Raw genomic sequence first — 20936 nt, 5'->3', positions numbered from 1 at the left:
GGGAGCTGGGTTTCTTTTCATCCTGGCCTTTAACTCAGTTCTATGCAGTTCACATAGGCTTTATGTACTACTGCACTTTCTATTAGCACTTCACTTGTTGCTTCCCTTCAGCAGTATCAACTAAAGCAAATAGCATCTACACCCTGCCTTCCTAATCATACCCCACATGCACACTGATAATTCTACATCCCTGCATGCTTAGAATAAACTGACTTTGTATCCAAACAGACTACAAGTTTTCCTATTTCACAAGAAACCTTACCTAGCATATGGCCTGAATGTACATCCCATTAATTTTCTATCAATCTGCCATTCTCCCATTATAATTCTATCATTGTGACAAGACCTTCTAATATCTTGAAGGAAAATAACATTTAAATATCTTTGAGATTCTGAAACATTTATAAATCACTTAAATCATCAAAACTAAAATAAAGAACACATCCACTGCCCAGATTAGTATTTACAGGTCAGAAAGAATAAAACAATTAGTCTTTCTCTAGAGTATCTTGTAAGTGTTTCTGCATTACTATTCCTTAACTGGTATAAGAGCATCGACAATTCAGTATTTTTAGTTTGCTAGTTATATTTCTAAGGGTAATTATCACTCTTATCAAACAGGTACCTCAGCTAGTCTATTTTCAACCTATAGAGAACTTTGACTGGATAACAAAGTTTTTAAAAAAATCAAAAAGAAACAAAATAATTCATTCTTAGCAAGGCAGAGATTTGTTGAGCTGTGTTGTTCCACATTTCAGGTTTCCTTATCAGTTTCTGATCCTAGGTTACAAAAAAAAACAGAAACAAGTAATATAAAACCCAAACCAAGATGTCCATGGTTCACACTGCAAACTGGACTTCAGCAGTGATTGATCAAAGACATGATGTAGTAGTAGAAACATCATGTTTCTACTGCTTAGGGGAAGATAAAAAAAGACAAAGAACATGAGAGAGCAGTGTTCAAACACACAAAACAAAACACAACCCCCTCCTTTATTTAAAACAACTACAAAAAGAAAATAAAAAAAAAATCAAGAAGGTTTACACAGGTGGAAAGGAAAGAGAAGCGGAAAACTGTGAGAAAAGCAGAAAAGAAAGGACAGCCCTCAGCAGTTGTGCAGTCTTTACTTGGGAGAAGAAACAGAAGCATCAGACAAAACAATACATCAAGACAGGAATAAACATCTTAACTAAAATAAACTAATGAGCTACAGTAGTAACTAACAGATAATAAATTTCCCAAAAAATTACAAAATTCAAACAACAAAAAAACCCAAATACTTTTCCTTTGAAGTAAGCTTTAGACAGGTCAAAGGTGGAATATTTCCAACAAGAGTGACAAAAAAATTCCAGAATTAACAAGGACCAAAATCAAATCATGTCTTCAGTCCCAAAGAATTTCCTAACCAAACTCTTCCCTGACAGTTCATTTCCATGTTAAACAAACAGAATCAAAGATGCAGATGCCTTGCTAGCAGTAGAGAGAAGACAAACCATATCATTAAAGGACTGCAGAAATTTCCTGAGAGCATGTCATAGTTTGATCTGGTTTCCACGACAAAGGGGTGCCCCATGTTGGGCTCTACACTCCGAATGGAAAATGGAAGAACAGAGTCATCTAGGATTTGTAGTTCATTCTTCTCTTCTGAGACCAGGAGACCAGAACTCATGAAATACACTGAAAATACATGGAACTTGCAGCATGAACACTTAACTCCCAGTGCACTACACAATATTTTGATGAGGAATACCAATGAAATACCATGAAACCATGATAGTGCAAAATATCATAACAGAAGAATTGTAAGTCCCATGCTTGGAGAAACCCACAGGAATGGTCCTAATATGTAATCACCATCAGAATTTCATGTAATGAACACTATAGTCATTAAAAGCTTAAGACAGTGCAAAGAAAGCCTAGACTAACAGAAGTATATAAATGGACTACATTGGTTATAAAGTTCCAACCACAAATTAAGTCAAGGCTGGAAGAGTATTCTGGGTAAGTGTAACCATGAGTTTGTCCTGCTCATGCACTCAGCTGCATACTTCCACAGCTATCTGCTGTTAGAGACAGGCTATGAATCTAAACAGCAATTAAATTTGATCCAGTAAAGCTACTGTAGTAAACTGTACTATCCTTTATCAAGAAAAAACAAAAACAAACAAAACAAAACCAACAACCACAGAAGCTAATTAGCTTAGGTGCAGCATTGTATGACTATTATCACACTGCCAGCCTGTTAGCATCCAGCCCGCCATGTGAGACCTCCTCATAACATAACTTACACTGCTCAGCCCCTACTGATCTTTATCCTCTTCTCTGATTTAGAAGTGCATGCAATCGTGATGCAGCTGACCTGGTGACCAACATACAGGCACCCCAAGATCTGTAGCAGTGACCTTGCTGGGAAAAGCAGGGATTATCCAGTCTCCCTTCTAGCAAAGGGTCTTCTCTGTTTCATTTTAAAAACCACTGTGCAATTCCCTCCAATGAAAGCAAAACACAGCTCAACAGGTAGATCAAAGTGATAAAGTCATGAGCTAGAGTTCTGCAACAAAGAAGTCCTATGAGACATAAGACTTCCATGCTGATAAATAACTCAAAACTAACACTAAACAAAGAAAAAAGAAAAAAAACACACACATCCACGAAGAGCAATATGACTAAGGACTACTTAAACTCACAAAAATACCAGCCCATTTGTATGAACAAGCAGGCATGTATCATCAGCATGAGCATTTCCCCTCCTGTTCATAAAATAATTGAAATAATTGTGCTTTACATCTCCTTCATTAACAGTTTTCCAGTTCCCCCCCAGATTTATTTTTAATTTAAAATTCAGCTGTGTCATGTATGATTTCAATATTTTGCTGGACGACAAAGCAAAGAAAGAATGAATTTTAGCAGAGTCTAACGTGAGATAATGTGAAAGCTGTAATGTAAGTGAAAAATGGCCATGCTGCTAAGATAAAGCCCCAACCACCAATCTCATTGTCAAGCCTGGCCATCTGTCAACAGAAACCTGATTTACTGCATATAATGCTGCTATACTTGATTACTACTATACTGATATGAAAGGCTCCTGATTTATTTTTTTTTTTAAGCACACCAAAGGCTACTTTCTAGCAATGTAAAAGGGTTAATAAAACACCTCCTTGGAAGCCAGGCTTTACAAAACCAGGTTTCAGATCTTGAAATCAAATTCCACATCATTTCAACGGCATTGATAGATCAAATTGTTTTATAAATAAAAATATGAAAACCAAGGAAACAAAAGGGAAAAAAAAAAAATCTCTAATAAATATACAGCAGTTTCACCTTTTAAGTAAGGTTACTAGCAATTGCAATGATGCTTGTTTCTCATGGAGATGATTTTGATGATGGGCAATAGCAACACATTTTAAACAAGGTCGTTTAAGAAACATTCCCACAATACCTCTTGTCAAGAAAAACATCAATACAGAGGCCATTTTTCTCCATTTGATAACTAGTTCAGATACCCAACCTGTTTGCAACAGCACTAGTGACTGGGAGAATGCTCAATGTCCTGTAAGCGCTTCACACCACACAATGTAAGAGTTCATGATGTAACAGCTTAGAGGAGCATGCCTAATACCACTCCTTCCCCTTCCCCGTTCCAGGACAAAAGTGCCTCTGTACAAGATTCATACTTCACATCAGATACCCACTGAGTGAAATAGCTGCAGGTACTTGCTCAGATTAATCAATCAAATCAAATAACAGCATTAAGTAATAAAAAGACAATTTTTCTCATAAAACAAGAGCCCAACACTGCACATGGTTTTGTCCCAGGAAAGAGGAAAATAACATGTCCTGAGCAGCTGCTCATTAGGTGAGCACCATTCTGCTTGAACAGCAAATGAAACAAATGTCATGTGGAAAAAACACATTTACAGTCATGTAATTACACACAGTAATACAGGCATATCGAAAAGAGGAAGGAAGACAGGTACAAATTACAGTTGCACAGGCAATTTATTTCTGGGAGTTTATCGTTTTTGATGTCTCTGAACTTGAACCTCATGATTTCATTTAATGAGGCTTGTTTCCTGTTAATTTTTTTTCTCATTATACAATAACAGACAACTCTGACTAATCAATTCCTCTTAAAAAACAAAACAAACAAACAAAACCCACTTCTATCCCCAAATACTTACTTATTTGTAATCAAACAGAAAAATTAAGGGCACTGAGAAAATGCTCTAAAAGAACAGATCAAAATTAATGAAAAACATAGAATCTAGCTGTAAACATTATACACGGGTGAGAATTTGTTTCAAGCCTACCTGATACTCATTGGGCCAGAAAGTGCTGACAGCCAACTCTGCTCGAAGCCAGTCTTTGCCAGTGGAGCCAGTGACATTCCAGATGGGATTAGCCAGTGGCCCTTTGTTCACCCTAACTAGAATGTTCAGAGTTCCTGGGTTTGCTCCACTCTTGCTGTACAGAAGGTAACTGAAATCGATACAGTGAGTATCATTTTCTTTCATTGTTGGAAGCTGAAGTCGAGTCTTTTCTCCAGGGTCATGGTCCGACGAAATCACTATCATATATGACCCTAAAAAACATGGGAATGGGAAAGGGGAAATAAGAAGAAAAAAACATAGTACTAAGTAAAGATAAATGCCAAGAAGCTGATTGTTTGATTGTTCATGGTAAAACAAACAAACACCAGAATTAAATGCATATATTTTCATATCACAAAAACTTAAAATTCACACATGAAATCTAGCTAGCTATAAAATGCCTAGAAATGCCATTGAAATAGCATCTACAAAAGTTATATCTCTGAAGATCTCTGTTGATGATTCTAACTAGAAAAACTTATCTCCTCTGCTTTAAAATCAAATAATTGAAAGTAGGATCAGTGTACTCAAGAACACAGTATTATCATTATTTTGAAGTCACTGGGGCCAAAATTCTCTCAATTTGCACAAGTGGTTTCCTTAAAATGAAAAATATGGAATAACAAGGCCCACATTCCTTAGTGCTGCTTTACCAAATCTTCCTCCACCCAGAAGGAGGCTTGAATTTTAGATATACTGGCAACAGAACTAGATCACTTGGGACAGCAAGCCATATTTGTTGCTTGTTTGCCAAATGGGTTTGAAAGGAACACAAAGGCTTCTATTGCTGGAAGGAAGCCCATCCTATAAATTTATTTTACAAGTATACAGAAGACAGAATAAGTTGAGCCTGACAAGCTACAGAGGCAGAAAGCAGAAAAAAAAGATGTTTAACAAGGTGATACGGGACATAAATAGTGAAATGGTTAGTCCTCGTGCTCTGCAGAATGGACAGAAAAGACAGTAAAGGCTGGCCAATTTATTTTACTGTATCCCAGTCTTACAGCATCTTCATTTCTTCAAGAGCAATGACTCTATACCTGTGCATTACCTAGGAAATCAATCCAACACAACAAGGCTTCTGAGATACTGCATGCTTCAAGTGTGCAAAACTTTGTAGCTAGGAGGAAAAACCCCTGCCACAGTCTTACTTAATGGTTGCAGAACATTCATATTAATAGATTTTGCTTCTGCTTTACTGAAGAGAGACATTATATAAAAATGCATTCTTTCTGAACACTCAGATAAAACCCATCAAACGCACAGTTCCAAAATTAGGCTAAATTTAAAAAAATTTAGAATTAAGAGCACTTGTCCAAAATGAGTAGTCCTGAGCATATACATTAATATTATTGACTGAAAACCTTCTTGTAAGCATACATTTCTGTAAACAATTACATCTATGCACATAAAGTTTTGTATTTTGATTTTCATCCAATCAGGAAATACTGTGTTCAAAGATACTCTAAACAAATGTACCAACCATTCTGAAAATTGTTGGCATGCTGTTGATCAGAAGATGATGAAAACTTACATATATTGATTAAATCATCTATGTGAGATAGTAACTTACTGGTCTACAAGTCAATTCTGTGCTAAAAAGTTTGTAAGCAAAGAGGCGTCGATACAGCAGAAATCAGCTCTTATCACAGCATAGTTCAGGGATCTTTTTAAATATTCCTCTTCAAAATAATAAAGAAATAATGTAACACGAGAAGCATCTAGTTAGTATTCAGAATTACATGCAGAACCTTCTCTTGAATTTATTTATTTATTTTTAAAAGAGAATTGTCAGACTATCAGTTAATTGCTATATTGTTATCATTAATAGTCACTTTTACAGGCACAAAAAAATTGTATTACACTATGAAGGTTTGCTGTTAGAGAACTCCAGTGATTATGATTTAGAATCAACTGACAATTTCATGCAAGCTCTTTCAAGAAGTGTTTCTACACTATGATCATCAGTGGGCAGTTATTATGCCTCCTGACTCTAGAACAAACTTATTTAGAGAAAACATGTTTGCAACCTCTGTCGTAACGCACGTTGTCTTATAAGCACCAAATTACTCATGAATGACACAATACAGGATATTATTTTGCAAATTTGGGAGAAAATACTATGCATCTGGCAGGGGAAGGTCATGTAGGAACTATGGGATGTTTTTCCTACATGAGTCATAAAAGCAAAAAAAAGAAAAAATTCACAAAAACTGTTTTCCACAGCATATGCACAGACTCCCATCATTGCCTCTTAGCCTTTGTTGCATTCATCTTGCAATTGTATTTAAGTAGATAAAAAATGAATTCTTTTTCTCCTAAAAAAATTTTTCTTTATTTCTAAAGCTAAAAGAAGGGAATCTGAGGGAGGGAATGAAGGAACAGAATATAAGACACAAAGTTTGCAAAATGTTTGAAATATTTCTTTCAACTTGTCTCAAGATAACGATAAAACTACTAGGAGGAAATGAAGACCAAAATCAAACAAACTAGAATCATTCCAAGACCTTGATTCTATACTAAGTTAAGCTACAATAGTCTTTAGAAGCATGAACATAATTTCTCAGCATATACTCATGTTTTATAGTACTCTACTTATTCAACACCATTTTTTATATTTTAAAAATACTTAGAAATAAACTTCCATACATCCATCTATATGTTTTAGTCCCATAGCATTTGATGAAATGCTCCGGACAACATTCATAAACCATTTGTCTCAAAGCCAAAGCATGTGTTAAACATCTTTTAGATTACTTCCCCTTCCCTCCTCTTTTTCAGCTTCTTACCAGGTTCTCCCCATGAATGCACACAGCCACTCTTTCCTCTGTCATCTACTTAGTCCAAAAAAATTAGAAGCCAATGCCAAAGTCAACTAAACCTCACATTTTTATTTCTGGAAAACTCAAAAAGTATTTTCTTACACCTTCACTAAGAAAGGTATTCTTTATTAAAATAAAAAAATAAAAAATAAAGAGGGCAGAAAGCAACCAAGTATGCAGTTAGATACAGCACACACTAGCTATTTCACTAAATCCCAGTGAAGCCTCTGTGATTTTTACTGTTATATTGGTCTAAGAGATCACACAGGTAGAAGTAAAACACTGTATAAACCTACTTCCCTTGTAGATAATAAAGAAAAGAAAATGTACCCTTCTAGAAACAGAGCACAGGTTTTTACAGGAAAGAAGTCATTGCAAGTGAGTTGCTCTCTTAACAATCCAAAATAAAGCAGCACCAAAAAATTGATAAAAAAAAAAAAAAAAAAAAAGGGCATTTTATTATTATTATTTTTAATAAGATGGAAAAGCAAGCTTTTCTTGTTATAAGACAGAAAGAGATAACATCTCTGGTTATACTGTAAGAAAACAGGGGTGAAAAGTATCCAAAGTCATCATTTACTTTTGGACAAAGAGCCATTGTTCTTAACTGCTCCATTCCCTGACCATTTGTCACCACGTCTAAGTGAAAAGACTTTAGTAACTATGGCAAGAGGACAGTTACAATGCATCATAACTCATAAGCAACATTCTTCCTGAGCTTGACATTTATGTTGCTTCATCTTCCTTACAATAATTCCCAAAAGTCTTACCCATCACTGCAAGTTTGCAATCCTTAAAATGCATAAACAACATTCTTTCTCCCACCATACCCTGTGCTATTTTTCCTACTTATACATCATTTATATTTCTCCCAAACAACAATCTTAATTTTACTTTTTCTTTGAGGTCCTTTTAATCTATTCACCAGTTAATAGCTCCTAATATTATGCCTGATGTAACAAGACCAGTACAATTCTGTCCTACACTGAACAGAAGCATCAACAGAGCATGAAACAGCTGAATAATGTTACTTCCCAAAATTGCTGTGACCTCATGTCAAGAATTCGCCTTCAAGATCTACATTCCAGGAGGTTTTTGATGTTTAAACACAGACTCTGAAAGGCACCTACACAGATACGTAACCAGGGACACAAGACTTTTTCTTAGCCCTACCATTCACTATATACTTCAGTTTTCTTTGTGATTTGTTACTGTGATAATGACCGAACTTTGTTACCTACCTCAGCAGCCAGGACAGATGAATACAGAATAAATTCACATCACAACTAATAGTTTGGGAAAAGCTTTAGTTTCACCCCTATTGAAAGCAAAGCTTTCTTATCATCTAGTAGTTAATTTGCATATTAATAAGTAATAAATAAATAGAATCCTTAAGTAAGATACATTTGCTGTAATTTAACAATGGGGCAGATTATGTTCCCAGTGAAATTGTTTTCTCTTGCATTCTTGCTCCCTGAAAAATGGGCTTCTGCTTGAAGCATGAAACTTGTAATTTTCAGCAGTCTGGTCTTTGACTCCTATAAACCCTCTTCCCTTCAAACAAGCATTAAGCAATCTCCATTTAGAGGGCACACAGTAGTAACTTCTGTCCTCCTATTGTGCTCCTTCAATTTTCATGACATTACTGCATCACCTTGTTGTGGCTTAGTCTGGCACGCAGCTCAGCCATACATGGATCTTCACTCACTCATCCATGACCAGTGGGATGGAGGAAGAGATCAGATATAAGGTAGAACTTGCAACTTCAACTTACAGACAGTTCAATTGGACAGAAAAGAAAGGGAAAATAATAATAACATTAATAAAAAAATATAAAATAATTGATGTACAACTCCATTTCTTAACACTGCCGAACAATTCTCAGCCAGTTCCCGCACAGCAAGAGCCTACTCACCAGCCACCTCCCCCAGTTTCATACTTCTGTCCGATGCCATACAAACTGGGACATCCCTTTGGCCAGTTTAGGTCAGCTGTTCCGGTTCTATTACCCCTCCCAGCTCCTTGCTGACAGCACAGCAGGAGCTGAAATGTCTTGGCTCAGTGCAAGCACTGCTGAACAACTAAAACATCAATGTGTTATTAACGTTTTATTCATGCAAGTCTACAATATAGCAGCATGCTAGCTACTAGGAAGTTTCCTGCTGAAATCAGGAAACACCTTCAGGTGAACATAGCAATTAGGAAATTCTGAATTTCATATGTAGCTAGATTTATGGATAGAAAAGATTAAATAGACACTTAAATAAATACTGAAATAGGTTTATGTAAGATCAAACCTGAAATCTTCCACATAAAGTCAAAAGAAGGGTCTGCCTTTACTTCGTATCACCATCACTAACATATTTTAGTGCATTATTAAGTGCATTATTCTAAAGCTCAGGACCGATGTGACCTTTCTCTTTCATTTTTAATACTTAACTTTATAACACTTAACTTTATAACTTCTGTTTAAGTATCAGGCAGTCTTTATGCTTAATATTAGGCAATGAGATGATATAGAAATAGACTTCCAACTAAGAATTGACTGCAAACAGGAAAAGTTCAGAATCTTCTATACAAATTCACAGAAAATGTACATTTTCCATGCATTACTGATTATGCAGGTTTAATCTTCGATGTATAATCTATGTAACTATTTAAGAAAAGCCTGCGTACTTCTGTAATTTGCAAGAAAAAATAGAAACCCTTAAAAGCTATTAACTTGCTATCTTTGCAGGAAAAAAAAAATTCCTTTTAAAAGTTTAATAAAAAACAAGTAAAAAAAAAATAATAAACTGGCTGTTCTCAAGGTAAATCCCATCTCTTGGGTTTAAAAAAAAAGTGTCAATTAAAGTCTCTTCTCCTTTCACCTTCCACTACCCAATATTTAGTCAATAACTTTCACTCCAAGACAGAGGAAATTAAAAAATTAAGACAATTCTGATTAATTCTTGACTTTTCATGTCCTTCTCCACATGATCAATTTCATGCTTCCATCCCTGAAAGGAGTGTATCTAGAAATGAATGTAAAGGCAGTATAATCTCACTTAGAACACATTACAACATGCATGTGCAAAACACTGTCTCTACACCCTGATTTGACTGACAATCAGTTGGTATCATTATGAAGTTTACACACACAAAAAAATATTACTGAAAGTAATAACACAAAAGGTCTTCAAAATTTCTTTAGATTTTTATGGTTCAGGTATAACTGAATGCTATCTACACACTTCACCTGCTTGCAGGTATTACTCCTCACACAAGTCACAGTTCATTGAAGGTTGGAGATTGTCAAAAATGAAAGGGAAAAAGTCAGGATTGCCAATTTCAACTTTACCGCATAGCTCACTGCCAACATGACACAGCTCATATGCAAGTCAAGGCAAAACTAAATTTACTGTAAAGACAAAGAAAAAAGAACAGAAAAACAAAGGAAATAAAAAACCACAGAGGAATGCAGACTGACAGAGAATCCAACACTTATTTTTTTTTCTTTCTTCTACCTTCCAAGGGCAAGGAGAATTCTTAAAATAACCAAGCTGAAAGAGGTTATTAAACTGCACCACGTAGTAAATAAGTGCTCACTTATTTAAAAAGAAAAACTTAGTCTAATGGACACTAATAGCTCATCAATTTTGCGCTGACTCTGCAATTTCACTTAACATGAACAGGCACCTTTCCCTCCATTCAGTACACGATCATGCAAAAAGCACAGCTCTACATACATTACAATAATAAGCTCCTATAACTGGAATTCCCTTAATTTCTTCACCTATGAAGGGGAAGTGCCCAGGAGACATGAGCCAACAGTGTGCCCAGGCAGCCAAGGCGGCCAATGGCATCCTGGCTTGTATCAGGAATGGTGTGGTGAGCAGGACTAGGGAACTCCTCCTGCCCCTGTACTCGGCGCTGGTGAGACCTCACCTCGAGTACTGTGTTCAGTTTTGGGCACCTCAGCACAGGAAAGACATGGAGGTACTGGAGCAGGTCCAAAGAAGGGCAACAAGGCTCATGAAGGGCTTGGAGAAGCAGCCCTACAAGGAGAGGCTAAGGAAGCTGGGGCTGTATAGTCTGGGGAAAAGAAGGCTGAGGGGAGACCTTACTGCCCTCTTCCAGTATCTAAAAAGTGCATACAGTGAGAGTGGGGCAAGTCTCTTCTCACCGGTGACAAGTGACAGGACGAGGGGAAATGGCCTCAAGTTGTGCCAAGGTAAGTTTAGGTTGGATGTTAGGAAATACTTATTTACAGAAAGGGTAGTTATGTACTGGAATAGGCTTCCCAGGGAAGCAGTTGAATTGCCATCCCTGGATGTGTTTAAGAACCATTTGGATGTGGTGCTCAGGGATATAATTTAGCAGAGAGTTGTTAGAGTTAGGGTACTATGGTTAGGCTGCAGTTGGACTTGATGATCTTCGAGGTCTTTTCCAACCTGGGTAATTCTATGATATGGTCACACAGAATAAGACAGACTCAGCCAAGGTAAATTAGAGCAGCACCATGCCAACCGCAGGATTAGTATCCTAGATGTGACAACACTTGAAGGTTATTAACATCTAATAACTTGTGGCATGATGCTATTAACATTCTTCACGTGCCCACTTCATAACATTTTCACTAATCAAAAGAAAATAAAGTCAAAACAACAATTACTTCAGAGGTACAACAGTATTTCCCAGAATCTCTATTGAGAAAGTTTTTGAACAAGTTCTGACTGACAGTCATTCCTGAGGCTATAAGCAGTTCAAGAGTTCTGATCCCCTTAACAACATTTATATATGAATATACAATAAACATGAACACTTTTGAAGTGTTTAAATTCCTAGTTTTCTCATATGTAAAACCAGTGCCCTGTGGATTTGTTTGTCCTCATGCAGAGAAGGAAAACACAATATCAGTTTCTGAATTATGATACCTTAAGCCTTTTCACATTGCTTTTCCTCATGATGGGTCGTTAGCAAATACACAGGCTCCACGTACTACAAAATCTGGTATGAAAAAATGTCAGCAACTGAAATTTGATGAAAGCAGTGTCTGCACAAAAGAACATTTATGTTACTATGTGCTCATCCAAACAGCTTCTTCCAACAAAGCATTCAGAAAAACAAATTTGACACAGTGCATCAAGCAAACTTATGAAGGCATAGTGTTACTGAACAGTAAGTTGCATTCACGTAACTGAAAAAGCACAAGGAATACTTTAATATTTATTTGGGAACTAAGAAATGTGCTCTGTTACAAATCTGTAACATCAGCATTCATGAGTGGATAAGCAAACGTGAAAACAACTCTGCAAAGGATGGTAACTGTATGATGCTCTGTCAGCCAGGAGCTGGGTGCAAGAAGCAATATATTGGCCCCAGATATTGGTCTACAAATAAATAAATAAATAAATAAATGTATTTTCTAAGTGTGAACATCAAGAAACTCCCAACTCCAGTGTAACACCATTTCAGTGCAAAATACTCTGATTGGGATGTCAAGTAAATGGGTACCATGAAGAAAGATACACAGTAAAAAGAAAGATGTAATATGAAGATACAGTAAAAACAACAAACAATTGCTGTGGCTTCCTGCTATGAAATACATGCATGCAAAAAGTTGAAATCCATTTTCCTTTGCCATTACTATTTATTATTATTAATTAATCCAGTTATTAATTGGCTGGATATGATCAATAATAATGTGTGGTTTTGCTCTGAAAGTTTCTGTCATGGAGTTTCCAGGATGAAAGACAGGCATCAGCTACATTTCATCCACATTCAAGACCTCGTGCTACAATGTCAAGTTATAATGACCATTACTTAACATAAGCTATACACCTAAAAAAATCCTCAGGCCCAGAGATAATTCAGATTCTCATGATGATTAAAGAATCAGAGTTTTCTTTACTGAGAAAATTATAAACAGATTTCAAGTTAACCAGTTCCTGTTTGGTAATCCTAATTTAGAAAGAAATTAAACAGAAACATGAAAGAATGATAAGCATCCTAGAATGGACAGTGACATCGAAATCAAGAGCAGTGAGCATTTGTGTAGGTCCTTGGTGAACCATGCACTTGCTGCAGCATGTGAAAACACTTTCATGCAGAATACATCAGGTCAGCCAAGGCAAACCAACACCTCCCTGCTACCAGAACAACACCCAAGTACACTCCCTCTCAATCCATGCTTGTCAGGCCCTTGAATGAACCAAACCTACACCCCGATCCAGCAAAAGACAGTTCAGATCTCCTGTCCCCTCCTAGAGAGGAAAGGTGATGACGAAGATTGATTTGTTCCTTTACAGGCAAGTGAAACAAAGCCACTCATGGGATAGCCCAACAAGCTCCAGAGCAAATCCAAGATATGAAAGGAAGCTGAAGCTGCTATGCTTATACAGATAAGATTATTTTTTTCTTCCCAGACTGAAGCTTTAATTGAGTTAAAAATCTTTCAGCTAGTCAGGAAGTTTTTCTGCAAAGAGAGCTCAACAAGTAGCTTCACAAATATCTTCTCTTCATCACAGACTTTAAAAAATAAAAAATAAGAATAAAAATCCTGCAAATTTTGTATGTATTTCTCCCTTGTAAGTGATATTTATATTTTATCTGAAAGAGAAAATATCAGTTTTGAAGCAGCATTCACATTTAGATTGTAATGAGAAGATATTTATTTCTACAAGCTTAATGCATGGAAACTGAAAATAGAAATTAAACTGTTTCTTGCCTGGATGATAAGCATTTGACAAAAACAATCTGCTGAGGGTACAACTCCCAAGAATCACCCCAAAATCTTTAAGAGTTGAATAAAAGCTCAAAAGCCTTAATCATTACCATATGGAACAGAAGATTACAAATGTTATAACAGACATTTCAGAAGACAAAATTAAATGTTCTATATTCCTTGAAAGTACTCTAAGAACTTATTTAAAACACAGAAGACTTATAAAATAGTTTCATATAACTTCCTAAAAATATATATATAATAATAATGATTTCTTTATTTTTAGATTACTTCTTGGTACCAAATCATAATTTTTCCTCCTACAAAAACAATTTACCTCAGAAAATCACTTTATGCTAACTGGAGAATCATCCTTTTTCTTCAGATTCTTTTACAGATTGTCCTGATTTTTGCTGAGATAGATTAGTCCTCTTCATAATATTTCACATGGCGTTGTGATTTCTATATGCAATAAGAGTACTGTTAGTAATATTGACCATTTAGTTGCTTCTGCGTTGCTTACAGAGAGCTTCTCGCTGCATTGTGTGAGTGAGCAGTGGTGAGGAGGTGACACAACCATGACAGTTGACCCCAACTAACCAAAGGGACATTCCCTGCCATGTGACATCAAGGACAGCAAGAAAAGCTGTGGGAAAGAAAGAGGAAGAAGTGGATGCTCAGAGTGATAGCATCCATCTTCTCCATTAACATCTGCTCCACCAATTAAACCATCTATATCTCAGCCCGTGAGTTTTTTCACACCTTTCGGGTTCTCCTTTTGATCTCACCAAGGGGAGTCGGTGAACAGCTGGACTGTTCCTTATTTCCAAGGAAGTGCCTTCAGCCTATGAGCTGCATGCAGCCATAAATATTTGTTAAAGCAATTAACAAATACAACCTTAGGCAATTTAAAAAGCACGGCACATTAATACTGAATGTCCAGTGAGAGCTCTGAATTCTACAAAGATGGAAAGGGTACTTCAGCAGATGCTTCAGCTGGAGATTGGACTAGATAACCTTCATATATCCCTTTTAACCTCAACCATTCTGTAATTCATAGGAAAAGCTAAAACGGAAGTCTACAAAAAGCTACTCCTTCAATTCCTTTTGCTTTTCCAGTTACTGACTGCCATGTTGATCTTGCATTACAAACAGTCTTATAATGCATCTGCATTATAACCATAATAAATTACTCTATACTACCTAAAAAGAGCAGAGAAAATCCACAGATCATACATATTCAAAAAAAATGCATTGAGGAATGCTATCCAAGTCGATGCATCACTACATCTCATCACACTTATTTAAACAAAAACAAGATTTGAAAAACTAAACATCCACTGTGTATCAGAATGATTTGATACAGGCCATAAAAATGATAAAAATAGACAAAAAATCTAAAACATAGTTGAAACATTTGCCTTTATACTCATGGGAAGCCTGTAAAATACATTAAAAAGTTGGGGGGAAAAAAAAAATCAGAATTCTTAGCTCTCCTATATCACTGAAGCTCACTAGTTTTATGGTATATGACAACTCTCCTTATGCTTCACCTCTCACTAACAGCTCTCCATTCTGTAGCCATCAACTACCCTACTCTCCCAGTTACAGATCAACATTAATAAACTATCTACAGTAATGGTGATACCCTGTACATGGTTAATGTTTGTTGCATCTCCATCTGACATTAGAGGCTAGCATGCCTGAGAGATCATCATATTTTCCAGTCAAATCAGTTGTTTTAAAATAAATACAAAAAATAAATAAATAAATTTCCCTATAATCCCTTGCTTCTCAAATAATATTAGTAGCTCAATTGGTTTTACACTCTAGTACACACCATCTTTCTTCTAGAGCGAAATACTTTTGAGATGGATGGAAACAACCCTATCTATTATAAAAATCACTCAAGCTAAAACACCAGCATTTTTTGATACCATTTTCAAAGAAATAATTGGGCTCTGTGTTCAACAATGAGAAGAATAGCAAGGAGAAAAGGGGCATAAAAACTAATAGATAAAACTTACAAGCTCACAGCTATTAATGGTTTTTGTGCTGTTTTGTTGTTGTTGTTTGGGGATTTTATTTTCTTCTTAGAAAAAAATTGGTTTATGGAGATCAGCGTCTTTCCTCTTGACATTTGGCTTTCCAATTAAAATTTGAAACCAGTTTTTTTCATTCCAAGTAAGCTAGTATATATATGCTAATGCTATTTAAATCCCCCTTTATTTTGAATATTGATGCTCACATGCCAATAAAATATACTAAGCATACTCATCTGAGCTGTTAAAGCACTATTCCACCTGCATGAGGCTACCAGCTAACATGTGGCACTAACTAACGTATTATTAACCTACAGTTCTAAAAAGAAGGGGAAAGGAAAGAAAGAAAAATGCCTAAATGAGAATGTAGTCACAGTTTCAGACAGTTTGTGATCTTTATACACCACTATTTATTAGTTAAATATTATACTGAATACATTCAAGTATTATATATACACATACGAGTATCAGTATTATACATACAAGTAGAAACTAAATCAATTTTCCAAATGTAATTTCAGGCAAATTTATTTTGTGGTCATTTCCCATTCTGGTTTCTCCAATGACAGAATATAAGAGTATCAAGTCATCCAATGAGCTATTTTCCTTTCTTTCTTACGGTGTAAATTAAGCTTTTAAATGAAGCTTTTGCAGCTGTACATCTTAAGAGAATGTGTAATTTTTACTGGACTAAGAGGATATATCATTGAACAGAATACAATCTTTGTCCCTAAAACTTTTCCTTCACAATTCGAACTGCTGAAAACATAAACTCCAATGTTAATAACTATAAATTATAGCACTGCTTTAACATTTTCTGACTGTCTAAATAAAACACAACTGAGAAAAGGAAGATAAAGCATATTGCCTTTTAACATTAATCTTTTTTAAAAAAACAATTTCTATGAAGTAAATATCAAATTAATTTATAACACAAGCACAGCCATCTATCTAGAAATGTAATTTCTAAATTAAAAAGAAAAAAAAAATGTAAGGTAATGTAGTTTCTTCCACCATACCTATCAGTCCTCATAAGACTGATCAAGAGTTAACAGAAGTCTTTCCAATGCATAATGGAATACATGGTGAATGGGGAAAGAAAAAGTAATTTAGGCTCTTTCCAAAAATAAAAAATTAAAAAAAAAAAATAGATAAAACAAATAAGCCACAAAGTCTGTGGTGTACTGTTAACTGACAGTTTTTTTTTCTTTTTTCTTGCATAGTAAAGACACTTTTCCTGGTTTTTATAAACATAGCCACATTTCAGGGAAAAATGAACTGCAGCAGTAGATAGTGGAACACTTAAAGCTCACGTAAGAGACAGCTACTAAGCACTCAGTTCCAGAATTTAATTAACATTTTAGCTAATCTCCAACCTGAATGTTATTTAAAATTATTATGTCTTAACATGTCAACAGTTCACAAAAAAGAGAGGGTTACCACCTTCTCTTCTGCAGAAACATTTTATTTTTTGAAAATTTCTATTTTCTTTTTCCCTTCAATAGAAAAGTCAATCGTAATTCCTTCAGTCTTTCCATAAGGAATATGTTGACTAACCATGTCACTTCTGCACCTTTCCTATAAGCTTTCCCAGCCTGAGAATTCTTGCATGTTCCTAACTGAATGCAAGTATCTAGGCTTCCAACAACAGCAATAAGGATTATTTGATATATTTTCATACACAATAGCCTATAGAAATTAATCACAAAGGCTACCTTTTTCCAGAACAGCATCAAAACACTGACTCACATTTAGCAGCTATTCACAATCACAAAAAAACATCTGTGCAGTTCTACTACTTCCTTATGTATTCAAACTGCTGATTATTCCACTCAGCCTTAGTGGGGAAGCTACTAAGTTTTGCAGAATCATTTCGTTTGCATTGCTTTTCACTTCCTCTTGATTAGTACCGCAATCTGTCATGAACACTTTGTATACCAAAAAACCCTTAAATAAGCTTTCAGGTTCAGTAACCTGGATATACTCAGCAAGCACAAAGGATATTTGTTATTCCATCATCCACTGCACAAATGAAAAGGTTAAGAATGGCCAGACACTAGAGTTTTCCAAGCAGATTTTCACCTGGAGTAAAGTTCAGCTTCATTAAAACACTTCTTCCCTAAGCTTGAGTAAGTATCTTTAAAAAGTAGATTAGTATAAATATTACAGGATTTCCAGCTTTCTCTATCATGCCTACCTTTGCTCACTACTGCATATAACATACTGTCTCATTACTGGGTGCTCAAAGAGACAACAATCACCTTCTGCACTGGACTAAGGATGCCTTGTTCCAATGCGTCTCAGGACTCTCCATCCAGACCTGATAGGAGCCTCTTGGTTCACTTCTCCCCAAGCCCTCGCAACCTTTCTAGTACCTCTGATACAGCAGTCTTCCTGCTCCCTTCTCTGTCCTTCTTAAGTTCAAAACAGTAGGGATGTTGAAGGGTTGCATTTCATCAGCTTTTATAAAATGCTGTCAAGGTTACTGCAGTGTGCCTCCTGTTCCTGAGAGGACAGGACATGCTGAAACACTAGTGGACAGAGTTTGCCATAAGCAGAAGAAGCCCAGTATCATCTGTGCCAGCCAAAGACAGAACTGCATCTGGTTTTAGCTGAGTTGGACTCACAGGCAAATTGGTTGTAGCAATCCCAGATACGTCTACAAACTGAGAGAACTCACTGACAGAAGCCCTGCACAAAAGGACCTGGGGGTCCTTGTGAATAAAAAGCTGGACAAGAGCCATCAGTGTGCACTTGAAGCCAGGAAGGCCAACTGCACCCTGGGCTGCATCAGAAGAGTGGCGGCAGCAGGGGGAGGGAGGCAGTTGTCCCCCTCTGCCCTCATTCATTAGTCCCCATCTAGAGTACTGCATCCAGGCCTAGTGTCTCCAGCAAAGGAAAGACACAGAACTGTTGAAGCTGGTCTAGAGGAGGTGACCAGAGGGCTGGAGCATATCTCCTATGAAGATGGGCTGAAGGAGAGACGGCTCCATGTAGATCTCGCTGTGACATTCCAGTATCTAAAAGGAGCTTATAAACAGGAGGAAGACTGACTTTTTACACAGGACAAAAGGGAATGGTTTTAAACTAAAAGAGGGGAGATTTAGATTAGATATTAGGTGGAAGTCCTTTACTGAAAAGTTTGTAAGGCATTAGAATAGGTTGACCAGAGATGCCAAACATTTTCTTGAGGTATTCAAGGCCACGCTGGATGGGGCCCTGGGCACCTGATCCAGTTGGTGGTAACCCTGCATATCACAAAGGAGTTGGAAAAAAGGTGATCTCTGAGGTCCTTTCCAACTCAAGTCATTCTATGGTTCTATGACCCACATAGTTTCCTGGTTCCCACTGTCACCAGGATGCAGCAGTTTCATAACACTTGTCCAGAAGTTGAACCAGCAGCACATACAATCAGCAATCTTCATCAGGTACATTTTATTGAACTATAGACTATGGCATGTAAATAAAAGAAATCTATGGCTCTGGAAAACATTTGCCCCTACTAAAAATGTTTACTGTGACACAGGTATTTTTACTGAGTGTTAATTCATGAAGTAAAATTTGGATATTAAAAGAAATAACTTACAAATGGTCTCATGACATACAACAGATAATAGAATGCTTGGGGTTCTTTTTTCGTTGTTGTTTTTTGTTTGTTTGGGGGGGGCCTCTTTTTTTTAATAGTTTTTTGAGGAGAGGCTAGTAACTGACTGCAGATGGAAAAGAGGTGAGGTAGAAAAGGATTCCACTGAATATAAATACAAAAAGCCATTCTAACCCTATACCTTCACAATATAAATTCCCTTCATCCTCTTTTCCAGTGTTCTCATTACTTGAAACATAAATAAATGAGGAAAAATAAATAAAAAAATAAGCCCAGGGACCCAGAGGAACAATTACGCCATGGAAAGTGATCTCTTAAAACTGCTTTGTCTGAACTAAGAGCAAAACAAAAAAAACCTTAAACACCTTCAGAAGCTACAAATAATTTTAGAAGTCTACACAGCTAATGAAAATCTATTCATTTCATTCACTATCAGGTACTAATTACATTATTTGTAAATCTACCTGAAAACTTATTAGAATAAAATACAGAGATCACAGAATCACAGAATGACCCGGGTTGGAAGGGACTTCAAGGATCATGTAGTTCTAACCCCCCTGCCTAGCGGGGCCACCAAACATACACCTTTACAAGATCAGGTTGCCCAGGGCCCCGTCCAACCTGGTCTTGAACACCTCCAAGGACGGGGCATCCACAACCTCCCTGGGCAGCCTGTTCCAGGGCCTAACCACTCTCCTAGTGAAGAACTTCCCCCTAACAATGGAGATGCAAGAGAGATTTTTTCAAAGCAAACACCTTTTTTTTTTTTTCCTTTATTATAATCATACATTTTTTTAACGTGCAACATAAGGAAGAGGCAAGATTTACAGCAAGTCTAAATGGCTCAGACATGTAGCAAAATAGGAATTAGGGCAGTGCGGTGGTAATGGAAGTACTCAGTGATGTTTAATTTTAATGAGCCAATCTGAACAATATGCGATATAATCAGAATATAAAATGATGCATATTGCTAGATTTACCACGAGAAACGTCTCTTTCCTGCAAGCTTCAAGAGTTTTATACAAAAGGCACCTTCAGAGACCGTGGGAGTACAGAAACATGGGAGGCTAAAGCCAAGAGAAACAAATAAAAGGGTATATCTAATACACATAATATCTATACCTATCTAATGCCAGATGCCTGTGGACTATTTACAACAATTACTTCAAACTCAGTCCATAATTTTATGCTTCTCTTTTGCCAAAACATACTTAGTTCTCTGTCTCATAGCAACTAATCAATTGTCATAATTTATTTATGCAATTTAAATAGAGAAAATGTATTAATTTTTGACAAATTAGCATTTGCCTGGGAACACTAAAGCTTTCAGATTATAAAATATCCAATTTCAATCAATATTTTTTTTCATAGTAAAAAAGCTGATAATGGTA

At 36.3% G+C, this 20936-nt stretch overlaps 1 protein-coding gene across 17 annotated transcripts in view; it reads right to left on the bottom strand.

Moving 5' to 3' along the window:
* Positions 1-20936, bottom strand: part of PTPRK (protein tyrosine phosphatase receptor type K) — a 389675-nt gene that overhangs the window by 251795 nt on the left and 116944 nt on the right. For all 17 annotated transcript variants that reach the window (XM_015858520.2, XM_015858509.2, XM_015858508.2 and 14 more), the window contains exon 3: positions 4312-4583. In XM_015858520.2, coding sequence (XP_015714006.1) covers positions 4312-4583 — 272 coding nt within the window. The remainder of the gene's footprint in view (positions 1-4311; positions 4584-20936) is intronic.

This window comes from Coturnix japonica, chromosome 3, assembly GCF_001577835.2.
Source record: "Coturnix japonica isolate 7356 chromosome 3, Coturnix japonica 2.1, whole genome shotgun sequence".
Lineage (NCBI taxonomy): Eukaryota > Metazoa > Chordata > Aves > Galliformes > Phasianidae > Coturnix > Coturnix japonica.
The sequence above is the reverse complement of the archived record's forward strand: the minus strand, read 5'-3'. Positions and strand labels throughout refer to the sequence as shown.